The sequence below is a fragment of the Leishmania major genome, chromosome 9 (genome assembly GCF_000002725.2).
Source record: "Leishmania major strain Friedlin complete genome, chromosome 9".
NCBI lineage: Eukaryota > Euglenozoa > Kinetoplastea > Trypanosomatida > Trypanosomatidae > Leishmania > Leishmania major.
Window position 1 is genome coordinate 531,069 of NC_007250.2, and position 20,715 is coordinate 551,783.

At 60.2% G+C, this 20,715-nt stretch overlaps 9 protein-coding genes across 9 annotated transcripts; all 9 read right to left on the reverse strand.

Annotated features, from left to right (window-relative positions):
• Positions 1 to 44: 44 nt before the first annotated feature.
• LMJF_09_1390 (conserved hypothetical protein) lies at positions 45 to 2,036 on the reverse strand (the record flags this gene model as incomplete). The annotated part of the gene is made up of 1 exon (XM_001681260.1): positions 45 to 2,036. The coding sequence occupies one exon, from the start codon at positions 2,034 to 2,036 to the stop codon at positions 45 to 47; it is 1,992 nt and encodes a 663-aa protein (XP_001681312.1).
• A 786-nt stretch (positions 2,037 to 2,822) lies between these two features.
• LMJF_09_1400 (hypothetical protein) lies at positions 2,823 to 4,439 on the reverse strand (the record flags this gene model as incomplete). The annotated part of the gene is made up of 1 exon (XM_001681261.1): positions 2,823 to 4,439. One exon carries the CDS (start codon positions 4,437 to 4,439, stop codon positions 2,823 to 2,825), a length of 1,617 nt encoding a protein of 538 aa, XP_001681313.1.
• Positions 4,440 to 6,102: 1,663 nt separating this feature from the next.
• LMJF_09_1410 (conserved hypothetical protein) lies at positions 6,103 to 7,824 on the reverse strand (the record flags this gene model as incomplete). The annotated part of the gene is made up of 1 exon (XM_001681262.1): positions 6,103 to 7,824. The coding sequence occupies one exon, from the start codon at positions 7,822 to 7,824 to the stop codon at positions 6,103 to 6,105; it is 1,722 nt and encodes a 573-aa protein (XP_001681314.1).
• Positions 7,825 to 9,033: 1,209 nt separating this feature from the next.
• LMJF_09_1420 (conserved hypothetical protein) lies at positions 9,034 to 9,453 on the reverse strand (the record flags this gene model as incomplete). Its single annotated transcript, XM_001681263.1, has 1 exon — positions 9,034 to 9,453. The coding sequence occupies one exon, from the start codon at positions 9,451 to 9,453 to the stop codon at positions 9,034 to 9,036; it is 420 nt and encodes a 139-aa protein (XP_001681315.1).
• A 774-nt stretch (positions 9,454 to 10,227) lies between these two features.
• On the reverse strand, positions 10,228 to 10,791 carry LMJF_09_1430 (putative ubiquinone biosynthesis protein-like protein; the record flags this gene model as incomplete). Its single annotated transcript, XM_001681264.1, has 1 exon — positions 10,228 to 10,791. One exon carries the CDS (start codon positions 10,789 to 10,791, stop codon positions 10,228 to 10,230), a length of 564 nt encoding a protein of 187 aa, XP_001681316.1.
• A 4,524-nt stretch (positions 10,792 to 15,315) lies between these two features.
• Positions 15,316 to 16,557, reverse strand: LMJF_09_1440 (conserved hypothetical protein; the record flags this gene model as incomplete). The annotated part of the gene is made up of 1 exon (XM_001681265.1): positions 15,316 to 16,557. One exon carries the CDS (start codon positions 16,555 to 16,557, stop codon positions 15,316 to 15,318), a length of 1,242 nt encoding a protein of 413 aa, XP_001681317.1.
• A 932-nt stretch (positions 16,558 to 17,489) lies between these two features.
• Positions 17,490 to 17,885, reverse strand: LMJF_09_1450 (conserved hypothetical protein; the record flags this gene model as incomplete). The annotated part of the gene is made up of 1 exon (XM_001681266.1): positions 17,490 to 17,885. One exon carries the CDS (start codon positions 17,883 to 17,885, stop codon positions 17,490 to 17,492), a length of 396 nt encoding a protein of 131 aa, XP_001681318.1.
• A 649-nt stretch (positions 17,886 to 18,534) lies between these two features.
• LMJF_09_1460 (conserved hypothetical protein) lies at positions 18,535 to 18,987 on the reverse strand (the record flags this gene model as incomplete). Its single annotated transcript, XM_001681267.1, has 1 exon — positions 18,535 to 18,987. The coding sequence occupies one exon, from the start codon at positions 18,985 to 18,987 to the stop codon at positions 18,535 to 18,537; it is 453 nt and encodes a 150-aa protein (XP_001681319.1).
• A 954-nt stretch (positions 18,988 to 19,941) lies between these two features.
• LMJF_09_1470 (conserved hypothetical protein) lies at positions 19,942 to 20,301 on the reverse strand (the record flags this gene model as incomplete). Its single annotated transcript, XM_001681268.1, has 1 exon — positions 19,942 to 20,301. The coding sequence occupies one exon, from the start codon at positions 20,299 to 20,301 to the stop codon at positions 19,942 to 19,944; it is 360 nt and encodes a 119-aa protein (XP_001681320.1).
• Between the last annotated feature and the right edge of the window lie 414 nt (positions 20,302 to 20,715).

Here is a 20,715-nt window from a genome sequence, read left to right on the forward strand (position 1 = left end):
TGAGCAGCACGCTCAGGGTCAGCGTGCTGGCTGGAAAGTCGGCCTCACTCCCTCGCCGTTACGTAGATGGTCAGCACCAGAAATGTGAGTCCGATACCACCGCCGATGAGGGCACCGCCAGAGCCGGCGTCGCACATGAAGTAGGAGTCGCTCACCTTCACGCAGAGGGCTCCGGAGAGGATCATCGTTAGCGGGTTCAGACACACCAGCGCCGCTGTCGTCGCCACGCCCAAGATCATGTTCGCTGCCGTCTTGAAGATGATCTGTGCGAGTAGCATCATGACCCACACAACAGCGGCGAGGATGTGGCACAGGGAGACGTAGTGGATGAAGTGGTCGTGCATCTGCTGGAAGGTGCTTCGTACCTCTGCGTGCGTCGTCACCAGTGGCACATAGTACCACTTCCACGCCGCTGCATTGCCGTACCACAGCTCGGTCGACTTGGGCGGATTCTCCGTCGTTTCGCGATTGATGGCTGAGCTGCAGCGCAGGCTAATGATGGAGAAGGTCGCCGGCCGCTTGGACGGGTCGAGCCAATCTGCGGTGGTGGGGTACAGCCGATCGCGCCTCACCTTGACGCTCGAGTACACGGCCTGCGTCAGCGCCACCACCTGCGGGTGGCCTGACTTGTTGCACCACAACCCACTAATCTGCACGCCGACGGAGAAAGGATCGAACGATGTGGCGTAGCGAGTGCCAACGTCCCTGCCCGCCACGAGCGCCGACTCATTCTGGAACACCGCCGAGGAGTAGTTTGCGTCGAAGTACATGAGAACAAAGCACGTGGGCGCTGTGTCGTAGCCCTCATTGCTTTTCGGCACACAATACGGTATCAGTTGCGTTTCGCTTTCGTCGAGGGTGATGGGCCGCCACCGCAGGTCGCTCAGCTCCGCCGGCACCAGCACGAAGCTCGGCAGGTTCTTGCTCGAGTACGCCTCGCATGGTGCCGACATCGTGAGGTCGATGGTCGGCCCATCTAGCACGTGCCTGGAAGCCTGGACGCGGGTGAAAGCAAGGGCCGAGATGGTGCCCAGGACCATGCTGCACACGAGCATGAACACACACCACGCGAGGATGCGCATGGTACTGTGCTTGTTCGTGCTCGAGGTGAAGTTGCCAGCCAGCGGGAAGATGACAAGGGTTATCTCCAGAAGCGTTGCAACAATGAGTAACACGAAGGTCGTGATGCCGAGGCTCAAGTCGGACCTGAGCGCCGTGCGGAGAAACCCCAAGAAGTAGGCGATGACAAAGTTTGCCGTGAGCATCACCCCCACCATAATCCCCGTCGCGATACACCAGCGAATGTGCTTTGCTGTGCCGATGATGTACTCTTTCTTCTTGTAGTCCTCCACCTTCACGCGCTCTCGGATGTACTCGTCACGCGTGACGACCTTTGTCTTCGCGACGATGCGGCGCACGTAGTGCGGCAGATTCGCCTGCTTCCTCCATTCCCGGCAGCGGAAGTACGTCCAGTGCGGTGCCAAGTTCGCATAAAAGTGCCAGAAGCGGCACACGCTGCCGAGCTGAACAATGCCTGCATGCGTGCTCGTATCTACGTAGAGCAGTATGATGCACACAATGTCTGCCGAGAACGGGCCCGTTTGCACTGGCAGCTCCGCCTCTACCGCGTCGTCGCCATCGCCATCGCCATCGCCGCCGCGACCAGCCCGGGCGTGCAATCGGCTGCGCGCGTCATTGGCGGTGATGCAGGAGCGGAAGTGCACCACCGCGCGCGGCTGCCCGGTGAAGGTGAAGTCGCCTGAAGCCTCCCGCAAGTGATGCATGCGCACCGACGACGTGGTGACCGGGTACGATGAGGAGTACGTGCGTGTGTCAGCCGTGGTACTCGTCTCTGAGAACACGTCATCGATGCGGGCCACGTTCAGCGACGGAGTCAGCACCGGGGAGAAGACACGCCGCTCTGACTGCTCCCTCTCCGCGCCGTGCGCTGCCGCCCCATCGCGGGACCGCGGATGGAGCTCATCGTAGACTACGCCAATCGAGTCGAGCGAGATGGTACGCTTGAAAAAACTCATATGCCCCAGCGTTCACTGTGCGGCCTATGTGGCGGGACACATGAACACAACAAAAGGCGTTGCTGCCCTAAGCAGAAGAACGAGTTGTGAAAAAGGGTGTGCGGGGAGGGGGAGGGGGGGGGCTCTCTCTCTCTTTCCCTCCGAGTCTTAGATTTCGTGTGGATTCGCTAAACAACAGAGAACCTGTGCATGGAGGCTCGGAGCACCTCCCCGCCGTGACAGGGGCACAGAGGAGAGGTATGGACAGTCGAAGGCAGAGCGGTGACAGTCACTTCTGAACGGGGTACGCAGTGCAGCAAACAATGTGAGACGCACGCCAGGTGTTGGAGATGCGATCCCCTACCGGCCACGCCGTGCAGGTCAGCGCAGAGGGCGCCGCACACCCACACGCACACTTACAGGTTTGCAAGCTGATCGAGCGGCGTTCTTCACTGCGTAACGCTCTCTCTGCGCTCGCTTCAGGGCTCGCCGCCCACCGCACATGCGCGTCTGTGGGGCGGTGCGGCCACGCCCATACGTGGGGGTCTCCGGCTGCGTTGACGGCTGCATCAGCCAGCGAGAATGCATGCTTGCGACGTCAGCATGCCCGAGCAGGTCACGTTCGTCGGACAAGCCAAGAAACGCAAGGAAAGAGCGTTGAACACCGGACAACGAGCGGCTGCGTGCAGTCGGGGCGCACACGCCTCCCTCGAGGCCGCGATGGCTTTACACCGCAGGGCCTTTTCTTTATGCTTTTCTGCCCCATCCCCCTTTCTCAAAACACCTCAGCCACGGGGCTTGACGGCCCTACAGCGCTGCTGGCGTGTTCGGCACTGGCACCAGGTGCCCGGTGACGGGCGAGACGATGGTCGCAGTGGCCAAGTCGCACATCCCCCGCGACCCTCGCGAGCCGCGGTACACAAGACAGTCCATGCGGTGGAACAGAAGCCAAAGCGTGCGCAGCTCGCGAATATGGCGCCGCCACGGCGTGGCAGAGGTGATGTCCGTCTTGCGCAATCCGCAGTGGTCAGAAGTATCCTGCCGCATCACGAGTACCGACCACAGACCGTACATGGCATCATGCGTTGTCTGGTACAACTCGTAGAAAGACTCCAGGAGCACACCGGGAACGTCGCAGTAGGAGGACCGCAGCGACGCGCTGCCGTCGCCGTTGGCGGCGCGTGTGTAGCCTGGCACGGGGCCAGAGCCGGTGACGTAGACGGCGCTACGCAGCTTGCGGCCGGCTGGGTCGGCGTACAGCTGGAAGCACGAGGTGGCCAGCGCTTCAGCAGCCTGCAGAACATCGTCTTCAGTGTACCGTGCAGTGGATGGGCGTGCCGGGTAGCGATGTGCGCCGTAGCGGATGCCTTGGGCTAACACTCCAGCCAACGCACACATGCGTGGTGTGGCTACTGGCACCAAGGCTTCTGCACGAGAACCTACAAACGTGAAGTTCATTGACTGCGCCCCCGCGGTGACGGTGCGCGTGTAGAAGAGATCCTGCACAATCGACATCACAGCCGCATCGTATGCCTCCACAAGCTGCTTGTCGGAGTCCCGCCGTCCACCCCGCACCCACAACTGCAGCAAGAGACGCGCGAAAGGAACCACCGCGTCATAGGTGCCAGACCGCAAGGGGAGAAGGTGCGAGTCATGCAGCGGCGGCACCGCCGCTGCCTGCTCGCTAGGATGCCAGAAAGACTCACTGGCCTTACGCAAGGTGTCATGCGCCGCCGTGATGCTGTCAGTGGTGGACGAGGCACCGCCGGCTGTAACGCGGCTCCACACCTCACGGCTGAATGCTGACCACGAGGAAGCAGCTGCAGTTACTGCCGGCGCTGGTGGTTCCGACATGTCCTTCAAGAATTCCCGCACCTCGTCCGCCTCACCGGCCGCACCCTTCAGCGACCACACCACTGCCGCACTCTCGAGTGCCTCGCGCACGGCAGCAAGCGCCTCTGAGGACGCAGCAGATTCCGCTGTGTTCAGCGCCGCTTCAGCCGCCGCCTTCAGTTCCTTTGCCGTTGGCGTCCACTCAGTGCCAACACCAGTAAGCAACAAGAGATCCCACGCAGCAAGCTGTGCCTCGGGTAAGTGCTTCGTGAAGGGCATTGCCTTCGTGAGTGACGCGGTAACGTACTCCATAGCTTCCTTTACGATGCGCACCTCAGCAATTGGGGCAGCCGGCCAGCGGTGCGGCCAGAAGACATCTTCCGGGATCGAGCTCGTCGCATGCTGTACCTCCGCTGCTGACACCTTCGCCTTGGCGCGGTCTCTTACGCCGACGGCCAGGCTCTGGGCGATCAGACTGAGTACGAGGATGTATGCCGCGACGCCCAGCACCGCGAACACGATGTAGCGGTCGATAAAGCGCAAATGGTGCCGAATGCGTCGCCGCTGCATCTGTGTGCAGAAATTCATCATGTGCGAGAGATGCGAAGCACCGGAGGGGGAGAGGGAGGGGAGGGGGAGGGGCGGCGAATAGCACGTGACGATCGAATGTGCAGCAGACAAGGAGTGATAGCCTATCTGCCCACTTTCTCTGTCGGTGCCGATGTCCCGATGTGGCCGTACGCTGAGCATCAACGTGGAAAGCAGTGAAAAAGAAGGAGGAGATGAAAGGGGGCTGAGTGGCTCGTGAGCGAACGAAGTGACTGGCGCAGGAGACCAGCCAAGGGACCTGCGTCGTGGACAGCGGAAAGGTGCAGCAAAGGAAAACCATGGCAACTCGTGGTTTCTCCATCACCAGCGCGTCCTGACGCGATTCAAACCACGACGCGGCTTGAGGCGGCATCACGCCAAGAAGCATTGCCGCATGTGCACCGGCCCTGACTTGCCTGTGACGCGGCGGTTCACAAGGAGAAAGGAGGTCTTGCTAAGAGAGAAGTAGGGAAGATCGGAAGCCGTTGAGATCACACGCATGTCACCTGGCTTCTTCTCCCTTCCTCACGCGGGGTGCATGCGCGCAGGGCGGGGCGTAGTTGAGCAAGAGGGCGGATGCTATAGCGCACTTTGCTGCTTGCCCTCGGTGCACGCAACGCGTCTACACGGAGACGATACGCATGTGACCAGCGCTACTCTCCGTACTCTGAGCAGCGCGCCGCTCCCTAGACCATGCGTAGGCATCCGAACGTGGTGCATTGGCGCAGCTGAGTCCGGCAATACGAGCACACGCGCTCTTGTGACGCGACGTTCTCCTGCGACAGCGCTCGCAGGCACCCGCCAGCAGACGCCGAACTATCGTCACCGCGGTGGGGTGACAAGATCGACACTGCTGCAACATCCGTACCGAATAGAAACGAGAGCACCGTCACGTCTTCCCACACGCTCTTCGACAGCGGAAGCAGCTGCAAGAGGCGGTCACGCGCACCCACCAGCATCGCAAAAACCGCGGCAATGGACGGCGCCTCCGAGGCGGAGACAGGCGCACTCGCCTTTTCGGAGTGAGTGCGAAGGGCCTGCACCTGAAACGCACTTTGTATGGAATCGCGCGGCAAGGGCCCCCCACTGGGAGAGACGCAGAACGTCTCTATGAGAGGAGCACGACACGATGCGTTGGGCTACATCAAAGGCAGACATGCGTGTCAGCGATGCACGGCCAGCCATCCACACGGAAAGACCGTCTCTGTGTACTTGTCGAGAAACCCCATGTGAGGCGGAAGGGGCCAGGGAAGAAGAATGAAAGACGCAAGAGCACGCTCGCAGAGAGGGCGCCATCAAAACGCACACCCGAACACTGTCAGACGCCACTGTGCTCGCCAAGAAGGCACCCCGTCGCTCGGGCAGCGCGGAAGAGACCCGCTTGTCCGGTGGACCCTTACCCAGGGAACATTTCTCTGGGTGAGAACACCTCAACGCAGAGCTGGAGGAAGAGAGGCAACCCCTCACGCGTGCATGCGCTCACCCTTTGGGGTCTTTCCGTTTGTTTGTTAGCGGGAGTGTGTGAAGAGAGAGAGGGGCGGGGGTGGCGCCCGCAGATGAAGCCAAGAAGAGCCACCGTCCCTCTGTGAAGACGAGCTCGCATGTGTAACGCCACGCATCATCATATCACGGACCCGCGCCCGTACGCTGCATCAGGCTCGCACGCTCACAGCTGCTGCGGGGGGAACACCTTTTTGTTGTTGTACCGATTTCGCTCCAGTTGCTCGCGCTGCTCGCGCAGATGCTGAAGCCCCTCCGGCACACCCAATACGAACTCACCAGGCCGCCCCTTGCGCCGGACGTCCGTCAGATGCGCGATTCGGCTGCGAAGACCGCGACTCCACAGCAGTGCCGCCTCGCGGTTCTTCTCTTCGTTGCTGCGCAGAAAACCAAAGCGCCACAGCCACTGCACCTCCTGCTCCATCTCCTGCTGCCCGACAGCTGCTGGCGGCGCAGGGTCGAAGGTACCGCAGCGGGTGCTAGCTGTGAAGCTGGTGGAGGGAGTGTGGCCTGTGTGCTGCACGGCCTCCTCATCCTCGTCGCAGGCATACAGTTCCCAGTACTGGCGCTTCTCAATGCGGTGCACTTCGTCAGCCACGGCAGCCGCCTTGCCAGACAATCGACCGCGCTCGTGCTCGGCGGTAGGTTTCGACGGTCGAGGCAGGTCACCAAACAAGCACCCGCGTTGACCTATGTGGTTGTACCGCAGTACCAACTCCTCGCCTGCCTCGATTGTGCGCGAGGCTGTGACGCAGACGTCGCCGCTGTCCTCGCGCTGGTAGACAACGTTGGCATTCGCGCGGCTTGTGTGGTTCAGCATGTCCACCAACGGTACGATCGACAGCTGCGGAGGTCCAGGATGGCGCCAGTTCAGGTTGACTGCACGGGAACGAGTCATGAAGTGCGCCCAACGCAGGGCGCTCTCTTCACCAAGCCAAGCAGCGGAGTCTTGCACTGCCTCCAAGTTGGACGCGCACGACCCACAAGACGGGAGCAGTAGCACTGGCAGCAAGGCGTCCACAAAGTGCGTCTGCAGCTGCCGCTCCCACGTCATGAAGAGGTGGAGGGCACCCTCTTCCGCTTCTGCGACGCCGCCGCGCGCACGCTGCGACTGGCGCTGCCGCTGCGTCAAGGCCGACATGCGCCCCTTGAAATAATTCGTGAGCACCGTTGGCGTGAGGGCCGTTTCCATCTCCGGTCGGCGCAGGTCAGCGAGCTCCAACTCACCCTGCTCCACTGCCTGCACCATGAGCTCTGTCGAGGCTGCTGCCACATCCTCACCAGGGGCGACTTCTTTCGTGCGCTGCCCAAGCCGCAGTCGGCGAGGGAGCGGCTCGACGTCGTCGTGACTGAGGAAGCTGCGGCGCAGCAGTGCACCCATTGGTGGGGGTCGGCGCGGCAGTGCATCGGCCCACGCACGCAGTGGGCTCTCGGCAGGCAGGACGCCAGCGTTCAGCGGACTGCGTGTGAGATACAGAGCCACGGTCACCAGCAGTGCGTCGCGGGAGAGCAACAGGTGTGGCGGCACCGAGAGTGCCGAGGGAAGAGATGAAATGCGGCTGACCAGATCATCGAAGCGCTGCGCGGCGAGCGGCTGGAGGCCAGTTGCCGCAGTCACGTCCGTTTGTGACGGCCCTCCGCGACAAGCTCGCCGCAGCAGCTGTGAGGCGCGCTCTCCTGTCATGATGCTGTCGCGCTTCACAGTGCCAAGGTGCTCACCACGGTGGATGCGGGAGGTGGCAACGATGGTGCGAACCGGCAGTGCTTCACCGGCGGGCGTGCCGTTCGAGTACGGTCGAACAGTCTGCTGCAGCTTTGCGGCTTTGATATCGCGCATGCACTGTGCCACCCATTCGCTGCCGCGCTGCAGCGTGTTGGGGGGAGGCATCGCTTCCAAGGGCGACGGGGCGAGTGCGGAACGCCACCCGAAGAGGCGCCAGAGTCGCACAAAACACCACAGAGGTGGGTCAGGGAGAAGCACTACAGACGGACACGCACAGACGCCTCCGTGCAAGCGGCTGAACCCTGAAGGGGGAGAGGAGAACGGGAGGGCCAGCTGAGGGCGCCTGCACGCTCCAAGCAGGGGAGCGACAGCACAAGAGCCACACCGCACAGGCACGAAAACGCGGGGGCGTCGCTTGCAGAGGAGATCCCTGCAGAGTTTGCGCACTCGCTTCGCGCGAGCGACCTTAATCAATCGGCGGTGAGTAGAGGAGGAGAGGCAGAGGGTCGCGAGAAAGACAGAGAGAGGACAAGGTTGCTGGGCTCCACATGAAGATTTGTATTGGTAGTAGAGTGACAAGACCGCTGCCGAAGGCACTGGAGGGATGGTGAAGGCAAGAGGGCAGTGAAGGGAGTGAGGGGTGGGTGGGTGGGTGGGCTCCAGTGGCGGCATGGCGCGCCAGCGTAGTGTCGCCTTCGCACGTGCGTGCGTCTGTGTGTGTTGAATGCGGCATACGTGGACCATCAAGGCACGCTACCGCGTACACCCATGTCCTGACACTCGCTTGTATTTTATTGGTGCTCCCTTCGACAGACTGCAGTCCTCACGTTGCAGTCATCGCCAGTGTCGCGGTGCTGCTCCACTGAAGTTTCTGCATTCGTGTCTAATCTCGTGGGGGAAAGGCTAAGAAACGCGTTGCGAGAGGCAACTTGCGCACCGCCCGGCGGACCCGCACTTACACAACCTGCACGGGCTCATGTCCAGTGAAGCCACGAGGAGGGAAGTGGGCATGTTGCACTGCTTAGTTAGATCATAATGCAAACATGGAGGAGGAGGGACAACATCACGAGACGTGATGGGAGGGGAGAAACAAAACAGAGCCGCGCGCATACACACACACACACACACACACACACCTGCACAGACGCTGGGTCAAGCCTGATTGCCTGTGTGCCGCTGAGGTGAGAAAGGGAGCGGGGCGTGCGTGCCTGCCACAGAGGAGACAGGCGCCGCAATGGCAAGCGTGCGTGACTGGAAGCCGAAAAGCCCACGGCATTACTCATGGAGTCGAGGCGGGGTCAGGCGGGGGAGTAAAACGAGCAACCGAGAAAACAACAGCGGCGACGGCTTTGCCAAACACGGCGTTGGCGCGTCTTAAACGTAGTCCACCGTCATGTCGAAGTCACCGCGCTCAACCTGGCGGCGGGTCTCCTTTAGATCACGCTGCTCCGCCCGTTCCTTCCTCTGGGCAGCGTGGCGCTCAGAAAATTCGCTACCGAGGGCGGGTTGGCGCCCCTTGCCCATGACCGTCTCCTTGAACTCTTCCACCGTCATGTTGTGCTCCTTGGCTAGCGCCTCGTACTCCTTTTCAATCTCCTCGTTCGTCACCTTCTTCACTTCCTGGGAAACCTTCTTCTTCGTGGTGCTGATCTCCTTCTCGATGTCCTTCAGGCGGGCCTTGTTCTTCACGCCGGCGGCGGCGTACACGTCCTCCGGGATGTCGGTGTCCTTCTGCTGCACACGCTCGTACAGCTCCCGGAGCGCGTCCAGCTTCTTAGAGTAGTCCACCGGCATTCGAGCTAGACACAGGCAGCGAAATAGGAAAGGATGCCAGGGAAACCAAAAAAGTGTGGGAGGAAGAGGAAGGGGGGGGGGCAAGACGAAACGACGGGCCCCTCTGTAAACAAGTATGTATGTGTATGCGAATGCCTGACTTGACGTGGCGGTGGACAAGAGCGAGAGGCAGATACGGTGGAGACCTTGTCTTGCAGCGAGGCGAAGCCAAAAGAGGGCGGGGAGGAAACAAGTCTAGCACAGCAGCGAAGGGATCTCGTGCACGCGCGCATACGTTCGCATGCAGTGAGGAAAGATGGTAGAAGAGGCATCATGCATCGCAGTGCGATCGCACTCGCGGCACCATAAAAGGTTAGTGGCTGAAAGAGAGGCTGCCTTGTTGCCGATGCCAAAGGATAACTCGTTGACACAGCGAGTTCGCGCCAGTTGCTCCCTCACTCACCCACCTACACGTGCACGCCTTCTACTGCACATGAGTAACCACGAAGAAATCAAACTTTCTTGTGAATGATGCACACACACACACACACACACACACACACAACGCAACAGACAACCGCATCGCTGGAGTTGCGCATACACCGTCAGACGCGCACAGTACAGAAGATAGATGAACGACGCGGTCGAACATGCACAAGAAGGGGCGTGCGTCCGGGGGGAAAGGGAGGGGGCGCTGAGAGCGGCGGCGGTCTTCAACATCTCGCGATCCTGCTTCTCCTTCAGCATTTCCTGTGCACCATTCACCTCCGTGCCAGTCGACGCAACGCGCACCATTCAGTGCTTCTGGCGCTTCTCGAGGAAATCAGGCAGCGGTGTAATACCGGTGTATGCCACAACTTCATCGTATTCCTTGGCAAGCATGTCCTCCCACGGCACATTGAGATACATGGGCACGGCGGGCTCACCGTGGCGGGAGCTAGGTGCGTTGCGAGAGGCCCACTCCCAATAGAGTCGAATGTGTGCCCACTGCGCTGCTGACAGACGCGGCGCTCCACCCAGAAGCGAGAGCAACCCAAGAGGCAGGCCCGTGTGCTTCCACTCAAAGATCTTCACCGCCAGCTCCTCCTCTATCGAGCGGCCACAACCGGTAATGATGTGCACAAAGTCGTGACACTGTCTGTACCGCGTCATTACATACGCCAAAGTCGGATCAGCAATGTGCTTCACCGCTGTCCGCCCACTTGGCAGGAAATGGTTACGGTCCATGTAGGCGGCATACCTGAAGCCGAAGGTGGATGGTGCGAGGCCGCGGCTAAACTCGAGCGCCTCATCGCCCACGATAGGCTGGTACTGCAAAATGCTGCGGCCCCGCTGGTCAGCCATCATGCAGTTCTTCATGTTCTCCAGCGAATCGAGCGAGCTGAGCTCGCCCACAGCGGAGACGGCATCTGCATTCGTCGGATCGTGGATCGCCCTTAGGCTTTCAACTGCGAAGGCGCCGGCCCGATGGGCCAACGCAGCGCCAGTTGCAATAAGCGGCACCCACTGCATGGCGTGGGCAGGGCTACGCCGCACGTGCGCGCACTCACACAGACGTTTAGTGCGTGCGGTCTCGTGAAGCGTATGTGTGCAGCGACTCGGGCTGCAGTTGTTTTGTGCCTGCAAGGGCTGTGCAGGCTCCCTGCAATGGGAGTAATTAGATGCTGGAAAGCACGCCGGTGACGAGGGGTGGAGGCCGTGAACCTTTCAGTCCGTGCGAGAGAGCTGCTATGAGTATGCGTAGCGCTTCACACCTGCTAAAGAAGGAAGGCAGCACACACGCACAACATGGAGAGAGGAAGGACAGAGAGAGAAGAGTGGGTGGGTGAGATGGGGCGAGACGGGCGCGTTGCACAATGGGCAGCGACTCCATTCTGTTGCAGCGCAGACCCCACGCGGGAGAACGCAAGCGATAAAGGCAAGTGCGAGGTTCAGGTCGTCAGGAGGTGACAGGCAGTGCCTGCAGGTGCGCCTGCAAGGGTCTCGACAGCACCTGCAAACGCGGTTGCTGATCAGGAACAGTAAGAAGCACACTTCGCTCGGCATCGAGGGTTCACTGCAGACGGAGCGAGAAGCGTGGGTGAGAGGAAAGCGAGAGCAATGCCTCGTCGGTCTCTCTTCCCACCAGCCACCCGCCGGCGGTATCCTGAGGCACCTTCCAGTTGAGGCAGAGCGCCCCTCCTTCCTCGCGATACAGGCGACCGCGGTTTGTCTTGTGTAGCCTTCCACTGCCTATGCGGCATGGCTGCGGCTGAGCAGGTTAACGCGCAACACACACACACACACACACACACACACACACACACACACACCTGACGTGTCTTTGGCCCGGCCTCATCGCCCCCCCTCCCTCCGTCCCCTAATTTTCATGTGAGCTTAAGTCACTCGTGATCCACTGTGCCCGATCCTCGTTCGAAGTACACTGGCAAGTTTGGCGAGACGCTCTAACCTCGCACGGCTGTGCCTCACCCACACGCACACACCGTGTGTGATACCGGGAGAGCGGGAGGGACACCCTCAAAGGTGGGGGCGGGGTGGAAGCGAAACACGCGACGATCGAAACGTGCAGAAGGTGAGCGGCACCATGGCGATAGTGCTGAGGGGGAGAGCGCGCGCTTGGTGAGGCAGGGGGCACCGAGTATCGAACCCGTCAGAGCCCACACCATCACCTACCCATACAGATGCAATCGTAGCGTCGGTTAAGCTTACACACGCGCGACCATTACATGCCACTGCTCCTCCATCCACCTCGCCTTGTCGACAGCCCAAGTAGAACCGGGCGGATGGGACGCATGGATCAATTGGTAACTTTCCTGTGCATACGTAAAGCCGCCACCGCCACCGACACCGACAGCGCCACCGCTGCCTCTCTCTCGCCTTTGCTGTCGCTGCGTGATTTGCGGGATATCTGATGAGGTGACGACGCCGTCGACCTCGTCAAAGCCCATCGTGGTATCGCCTGTTTTGCAGCTGACGGTCGACAAGCTACCAGTACGCGATACGACGCTGCAGGGGCTCGCGTCGTCAGTGCCCTGCTGACGCTGCCGTGCCCGCATCAATGGCAAGTATCTTGCGCGCGTTGGCTATGGTGGAGCGGCTCTAGCCAATGACGATAATCGTGCAGCTCTCGTAAAGGTTAGCGATGAACTGATTCGAAAACACGCTGCTTTCGCAGGAGTGCATGTGCGATAGCAATGCGCTGCCACTGACCGCCGCTCCGTCTCCCGCCTCGCTCCCCGACGAATGTGCTGTAGCCATCCAGGAGTCCGACGATAAAGCTGTGTGCATTAACCGCCTTTGCCGCCGTCACGGCGGCCTCATGCGAGGCCTTCTCCAGCCCGTGGCTGATCTTGTGCTCAACAGAACAGCTGAAGACCTGCATGTCCTGGGCCACCACTCCGCACTGATGGTGCAGTCACTTGAGAAGAGGGTCGCGAATGTCTTGGCCGTCGAAGAGAACGCACATCACATGTGGGCTGTACATGCAGAATATGGTGGTGGACTTGCCGCCGCCAGAGCCGCCGACGATGGCGGTGACGGAGCTGTGCGGAAACTTGCCGGAGACGCTGATCAAAACAATTCGACCGCGTCGCGTTTGGTGGCGAAAAGCAGATGTAGTCCAGCATCCTTTACTCCACACCAGCGGTGGCGGTCTCACTGCCTCTCGTTGGGACAAGATCGGTTTTCACCTCAAGCACGGTGAGCATGCACTCGGCCGCGCCGATGCTTTTCCTGAGCTGGTTCAATGCGCCGTTCAGCACCTGATATTCATAGTTCATCCAGCTGGAGTACAGCTAGAAGGTGGCCGGCTGGCCAGCGGCAAGGTCGTGCTGCTGCGCCACGACGCTGTACCCGTCAAAGCCTAGCATCGCTGCTGCTCGAGCCCAGCTCCAGAAGGCCTGTGGCGCAGAGCGTGCCGGAGAAGTCAATGGCTTTGCGAGGTGTCTTGCTCAGTGCCGTGTTCATCGCTGCCACAAACTTCTCGTGCTCCTCGGTCGAGGAGGCGCAGCTAATGCGGATGCTCGAGAAGGTGTCGGTAGCTGTGCTGCTGCCCTGCGCCAGCGCGTCCCAGGCGCCGCGGTCGATGCGAACTACTCACCGCACGTACGTCCGGGTGGTGAGGATGATGGGTAAGACCACGGTCAGCGCGATCATCACACGCCGCCAGCAAGCAAGAAAGCACATCGACATGACCCCGATCGGCGTGATGGCCTTGGTCAGGGCCAAGCTCATGAGCATCTCAACTGGCTGCACGGTCACCTAGACGCCATTCGCCATGCGCGCCGTCCGCGATCCGACTGTGGTGCAGTCGCAGAAGCACATGCAGGGGTAGCTGAGCTTGGGCAAGAGGTGCTCACGCGTGCCCATGGTGAGGTTGCGTTTGACGAGGATGCTTCAGAAAGAGCGGGCACTGCCGTCCGATGACGGCAACCGCACATCGCCGCCACGAGGACCCCCGCCCCTCGCCTCTCTCCGAGGGCTTCTTCTTCGGGTAAGTCGTCGTCCACGTCGAGGAGGCGTGAGATAGGGACCCGAATCCCGATCAGCACGACGAGGTACAGAGTCAGCACCACACACAGGCCCTGCGCACATGAGGCGCCCACTCCGTGACGCGCCTCCAGCTAAACTCATCCCACTTGCCCCATATTTTCGACTACCATGTGTGCCACTGTGCAGGCGATGTCGCCGGCGAAGGCGACTCGAAGATATATATGTGAGGTCCCCACTACGATGACAGGATCACTGCATTTCAGTTGCCCACGAAGTGGCGACCACCACGCACAGCGGACATGATCAGAAAAGCACTCCCAAGACCCAGAGAGAGAGAGAGAGAGAGAGAGACGAGCCGTGAGCGGGCGAGCAAAGAACAGGCCAGTCCGTCAGGAGACGAACGGAAGAGCGCTGTTCCCGTACGTGTGATGGGGTACGGAAGTGTGCGTGGGGTCCGATGGATGGAGCGCAGATGTCAAAAGCAGGAGCAGAACGCGCAGCGTGGAGGCGCAAGGAAGGAGCTCGGCCAAAGACACGACACTGTCAGACGCAGGCGCGAAGCACTGGTTCCACACTGCAGACACGCACAACCCACTAAGAGAGGATAGCAGCGCTGGCGGATGCGTCGACAGGTACGCGCGGATGAGTGTATCAATAGAGGACATTCCGCTGTCGGCCCCTCTCTGCGCGACCGGTGAGAGTGAGAGAGGAAGACCGTTAGAGTGAAGGAAGCAGGAGGAACGGTGGGACATTATGAGACCGACATCTGGGTACCGTCCATATGCGGGTTGCCAACCATCACGCGCACCTCACTCACGGTCTCTGCAAAAAGGCATTGGCAATAATACGGATGCGAGGCAGCGGGAGACTGGGGTGCACTCACCGAATCACCGACACAGCTCTGTGGAGAGAAGAGAAAAGAGCAAGCTGGCATCATCATCACGCCAGCGTTGCCGGTGTGGACTACTGTCTTCCACCCACCCCCTCACAAACACCTCCATGGCGGGAAGCGCACGTCTACCCAAGCCCATGGTAACACGAGTGGCAGTGCTTCAGTGACCCCGATCGAGTCAGTTGTTAACGTTGTTACGGTGCCGCCCCTCCGTCATCGGCACTCGAAAGCACACCACGACATGGTGACGAAAGTGCATGATGAAGCTGCAGCGTCATGGACGACGGCCGTCTCAGACAACAACAGCGCGGTCGGGGGAGAGGGGAGAGGCGGCGTCGCGCACGATCCCCTTCTTGAGCAGAGAATGAGAGGAGAAATGGGAGATGCAGTACTGTCCAAACTGCAGCGTCCGCTGAGCACAGTGCCTAAAACGCGTCTCCGCGGCCAACACACAGCCACGGGGGAAGGCCAAAGAGGAGGAGAGCATTAGGGAAGTAGGCTCATGTTTTGCCTCCACCGCTGCCGTGACTCTTACCGTTACCCGACTGAAAGCCGCCGCCACTTCCCTTGTGGTTACTCGAAGTTCCGCCGTAGCGCCTGTTTTTGTTAGGAGGGCCACCGCGGTGGTTGCGCATGGGCCTGTGCGACATCTTCCGCGACGAGTTGTACTCGCGACCCACGCCTCCCTCAAAGTGCCCATACGGCGCGGGACCCCCGTTCATCTGATGCACGCCGTAGAACGGGGTCGCATGTGTGTATGGCACGTCATACGCCTCTCCGTCGCCTGAATAGTACCCGAACGGGTCCCCACTTTCCTCGGAAGAGCCATCGTAGTACGGCTCCTCCTCCATCATTTCATACAGCTCAAACGGCACTTCATCCGGCGACTCGGTGTGGTAGAAGGGCCCGTGTCCCCCATGGTAGCGGTGCCGCCTTGCGTGGTGCGGCTTCGCCCCTTTGCGCCGCTGCGGCTGATTGTCGCTGCTCCACCGGTTGAACTCCTCCAACACCGCCGCTGCACTCTCCTTCCCGAGGGCGTTGGCAATGAACTCGAAGCTCTTGCCATCTTGGTACATGTTCACCATCGCCTTCACCTGCTCCTCAGGCCAGGTCGTGGAAGACGGGCTCTTCTTTCCAGCATGCGACTGCCTACCGTCACTGCTGCCGGACGACTGCCGAGGTCTGGCCGAGGCATTACCGCGCGGTGGTCGCCATCGGTCGTTGGGTCGGTAAAACGCCTCCGCGTGCATGTTTCGGGCAAAGCTGTCCTCCTCGTTCTGCCGTCGCATCTCTTCCCACATAAGCTCGTACATGAGGGGGTCCATGTCTTCATACCACGGCTGGTACGCACTGTCCTGTTTTGAGTAGTAGGAGGAGGACGAGGAGTCGGATGCCCCACTTGCGTTTGGCGCGCGCGTAGCCTCGAAGAGCCGCCTGCCCGCCTGATGAAACTGCTTCACCGTGTTGTAGGCGTTGTTAATGTCCGTCATGCGGTTCGTGCTAGAAACCGCAGAGGAGTTCGACACGTCTGGATGATGCTCCTTTGCAAGGTCTCCGTAGCGCTTCTTCACATCGGTCAAAGTGGCGGAGGTGTGCACACCAAGTATCTTGTACGCCTTGCGCACATCGTCCTCCGTCGGCACCGTCGCGCAGTGCCGGCACGCCGAAAATACGAGGGAACCAGACAGAGACTGGCACGCGCGATTAACGAGACGCACGCGCCACCGGCGGATGCCGTGCATGATGGCAGGCGGTCGGATAGCAAAGCGCGTCGTGTCACGCTCTTGTGGACGCTCGCTCTTTCTCTTGACTCTCGTCTAAAAAGAGGGGTCGCAGCAGGACGGCAACGGCGGGTGACTACCGAAAGCGTACGGGTGTATATGTGTCGGTGTGTGCGACAGTGCCTCTACAAACGAGGAGGTGGACGCTGCTGCAGTCAACGGAAACAAGCGCACCGTAGCAGCTCCTTCTTCCTTGACTTGGCAGCAACAGAAGAAGGCAGCGACGGAGCAGTCGCGAGCGCACACGCCAACACGCACCAGCCACTGTCACCTCCGCCACGTGTTTCGAGCGGTCAAGACTTTCGCTGATGACACGGGTGGCAAAATCGGTAGCATAGAATATCACGTGTCGTGTGGGACGTAAGAGGAATGCGAGGGACGGGGAGAAGGTGGTGGAGGTGGAGACGCAGCCTGTGCGGGATTTACCTAAGAGAAAAAGCAAGAGGTCCGCAGAGTCGAGTCTCACCAGGAGCATCATCTTGTGTTCCACAACCCTGCACAGTGCACGACTCGAAGCACTGCCTTGGTCGGCTTCTCGTCTAACTGTCCCGCTCTTTTTGCCTTCGGTATTCGGTGGAGTGGCACCGCCTGCGGCACGCACGCCGCCACAAGAGGAAGCCAGCAAACACACGCAAGAGGGAACAATGAGGGAAAGGTGAGTCTGACAACAAAGCCCAAGAGCAGCGGCAGCGCCACTCAGCGTTACTGCGGTTTTGCACATGTGTGAGAGCACCGGCAGGTCGGAGTGTGAGCTTGAGAGAAGAGGCGCAGCGCTACAGCGCTCACGAGCTCTCTTCCCTCAATCGCACGAGAACGATCCCTCCCTCCCCCGCGACGGTCATTGCAGGTGCACGCTCGACTCGTCAGCGAAGAGCGCGACTGCGGCCGCATTACTAAAGATCCTCATCCAGCTTGTTCTGCGTCGAGTCGAGGTATTCTGACATCTTGGCGTCCAGGAAGACAACGGACTTGTAGCCGCGCGCCGCTAGGTAGGTAGCGGCCGAGGAGGCCCGGACCTGATTTAAGGCGTACACGAGAATGCGGTCTTTCTTGTGTGGTTTACGCACGCCGTACTTTCTCTGAAAGGCCGACTCCCGCATCTGCATCGCGTCGTAGAAGTCGCGAAAGTAGATCACTAGCGCGTGTGGAAGCGGCCGCACGGCCTGCACCTCGAATTCCTCACGCACATCCAGTAGGTACACCCCGTTCGCACTGCCGGCCTGGAGCGCGCGCACGACCGCTTGGGCCTCGTACACATTGAAGGCGTGTGTAAATTCTGGCAGCGACATCGCAGCTAAAACAGAAGTGACTGAGCTATCGCTCAAAACAGTCGTATCGTGCGGCGTGCAGATAGTTGGGGAGATGGCAGCTCTATGAGAGCAGAAGAGCAACAACAATTCTTTCAGCGCCGACGTCTCGCAGATGCGCGCACCCCAGAGCAAGGGCAAGTGTAGGTACAGTGCGCGTCGCGAGGGAGAGGGCGCGGCTGCGGTGGCCTCTGTCGCGATGACGGCGTGCGTTCTCAAGGTGGCAAGAAGAACGATGGAGAAGAGGAGGGCGGGGAAGCATGAAGCCCATGCGGACACAGCGTCTCGAGGGACCAACACAAAGGCAACCAGCTACGAAGAGGGACGTGATAGAAATGAAGCGGACACATGGACCGGAGCGCAGGTGGACGCCATTCGTGGATGCCAGAGTGTTGGCAAGCAGCTTGAGCGTGCCGTGCGGCACTGGTGTACAATGGGTAGGCGTGCGCGACTCCTTTGCAGTAGCCCACGGGGCGCCGATGCCACACACAAGTCCGGCAACGCGTCGTTACATTTCGTTTTCCTTGTTCAGGATGTGCAGTCCGAGTGAGAGGCGCTGTAGTCACCGTAAGAACAGCTGAATCGAGTGATCCTGCACACGGTAACGAGATAATCGTCCGTCCGACCTCTTTCACTTGAGTGGAGTATGCAAAGACTCTGGCACCGCCGCAGAGGTGCTGGGGGTGCCGTATGCATGGTACCACTGAGCCCAGCTGCCGGAGAAATTGCTGACGTTTTCAAAGCCAAGTTCCTCTGCGATCTCGCAGGCAATGGCAGAGCGGACGCCGTGGGCGCAGTAGAGCACGATCTGGGTCACTCCTTGAACGGGGCGAGCACCACCGAAGAAGAAGTCGAACTCATCATCCTCGAGGATACTGTCCTGGCTGAGAACATCCCGCAGAACCGGTAGCGGGATATTAATGGCAGAAGGAATCATCCCCGTCGCCGCCACCTCGGCTGTCGATCGCACGTCGATGAGTTGGATGTTGCGGACAGCATCGCTACAACTCTGCTTCGCTTTTACAATCTTCGCCACCTGGTCGATACTCAAGCACCAGCATAGACACCAAGTTCGTCGAAGCATCGTCCACCAGCACTGAAACCAGTAGCGTGCACGCGAACGATGTTAAGGAGACGATTGTCTGCCCGACGCTACCCGGGCACATGCTCTGAGCGGCGGAGAATGCTGCAGCTCAGGGGAAGCGCGCAAGCGGATGGGCTGAGAGAGACAAATCAAGGGCAAACAACAGCGCTGATCCCCTTGCGGACACGAGCCGCCATCAGCCACGGTCAGATAAGTGATGCCCTGGAATGCACCGCCCCCGAGTTAAACTAGCGCACGCACAATGGAAGCACGAAATGAATAACAAGCAGAGAGAGAGAGGCGTAGCGAAGAAGTGATGAGGGGTGCAGCACACCGAGCAGAGCAAGAGACGACAAGTGCGGCGTGTTTTCCACCATGTATCGGCCGCAACCCACCAGGGAGCCGCACTCATCGGCACCAGCAGGGCCGCAAGCGAGGCAGCGTTGCAGCCGATGAGCGACCTAGAGATTGGGGGGATGGCTACGTTTACCCGCGGATGCGCCAACGTCTCCTTTCGCGCCTCGGTGCGTCAGGGTGCAGCACCATGAATGGCACCGCGCAGTCAAATGCCTTGCATGCTTTCTTCTCACGGGAATCGCTCTTGCATATCCGTTGACATCGGCTACGTCAACATGTGACCCTCCGAAACAAAAAGGCAACAAAACGAGAGCGGCAGCGGTGCAGCCGCAGCGCACGTGGCAGCACGACGGGGACGAGGAGAGGCGCAACGACTAAGCGGCCGGCAACGTTGTTGACGAAACAGAGAGCAAAATAATAAGCGATATCTCTCATGCCACCTTGGCATCGCCACCTGCAGCACCGCGCGTGCGGATCTACCCCTGCGTGGTGCCGGTGTCGAGAAGGTGTTAGTAGGTGCATGAGGGCCAGCTATCACAACAAGCCAACGCCACGGAGCGTGATGGCTAGCGAAGGGGCAGCGAAGCGCCAGTTCACCTATGCGGCGCACTTTTCTTGCTCCGACCACTCTGCCCAGCTGCCGGGGTACACATCGACGTTTCTGTAGCCGCTGGAATGAAGCGCGGCAGCCGCTCTCTCCGCGCGCATGCCGCGAAGGCAGTAAGTCACAACATGGTCTGAAACCTCCGGCTTGGGTGCGCTGTACTTCTTCCTGAACTCGTCGGCTGTCAGCTGAAGCGCGGTCTCCAGCTGATCGAGAGGCACGTTGACAGAGGCCGGGATCGCGCCCCCTGCCACTTCATCGGTGCTACGCACGTCCAAAATGCACATGTGCAAATCACCCGACAGCTTCTTCGTCACCAGCGCCTTCATGGCTGCGTAAGTCAGATGCTGCATCGTCAAATGCACAGGAGGCAGTCCTTTCGTCAAGACGCTGAGCGATGGAGCGCAAGGGTTGGTGTGGTGATGGCGGGGGAAAAACTGAGGTGGATACCGCGCGTAAGGTAGTGCCACGGCAACAGAAAATGGCGTGTGTGTGTGTGCGGGCACTACCAAAAGGGAGAGGAGAGGAAAGAAGTGAAGAAGAAAAGAGAGAGAGAGAGACAGCCACAGGCCAAGCAGCAGCCGTGAGATAATTTGTACGTGGCCGTGGCACTTTCAGATTCCGCTGCCAACGCTGCTACAAAGTCTCTCAAACTCGGGCGCATGAAGCGCAGCGTTGAGAGCAACGCGGTCTCCGCCGCTCATGTCCTATGTGTGTGGGGAGGGGGGGGGTTGGGGGAGGAATCACAAGCTTGAGGAAAGGGCAAG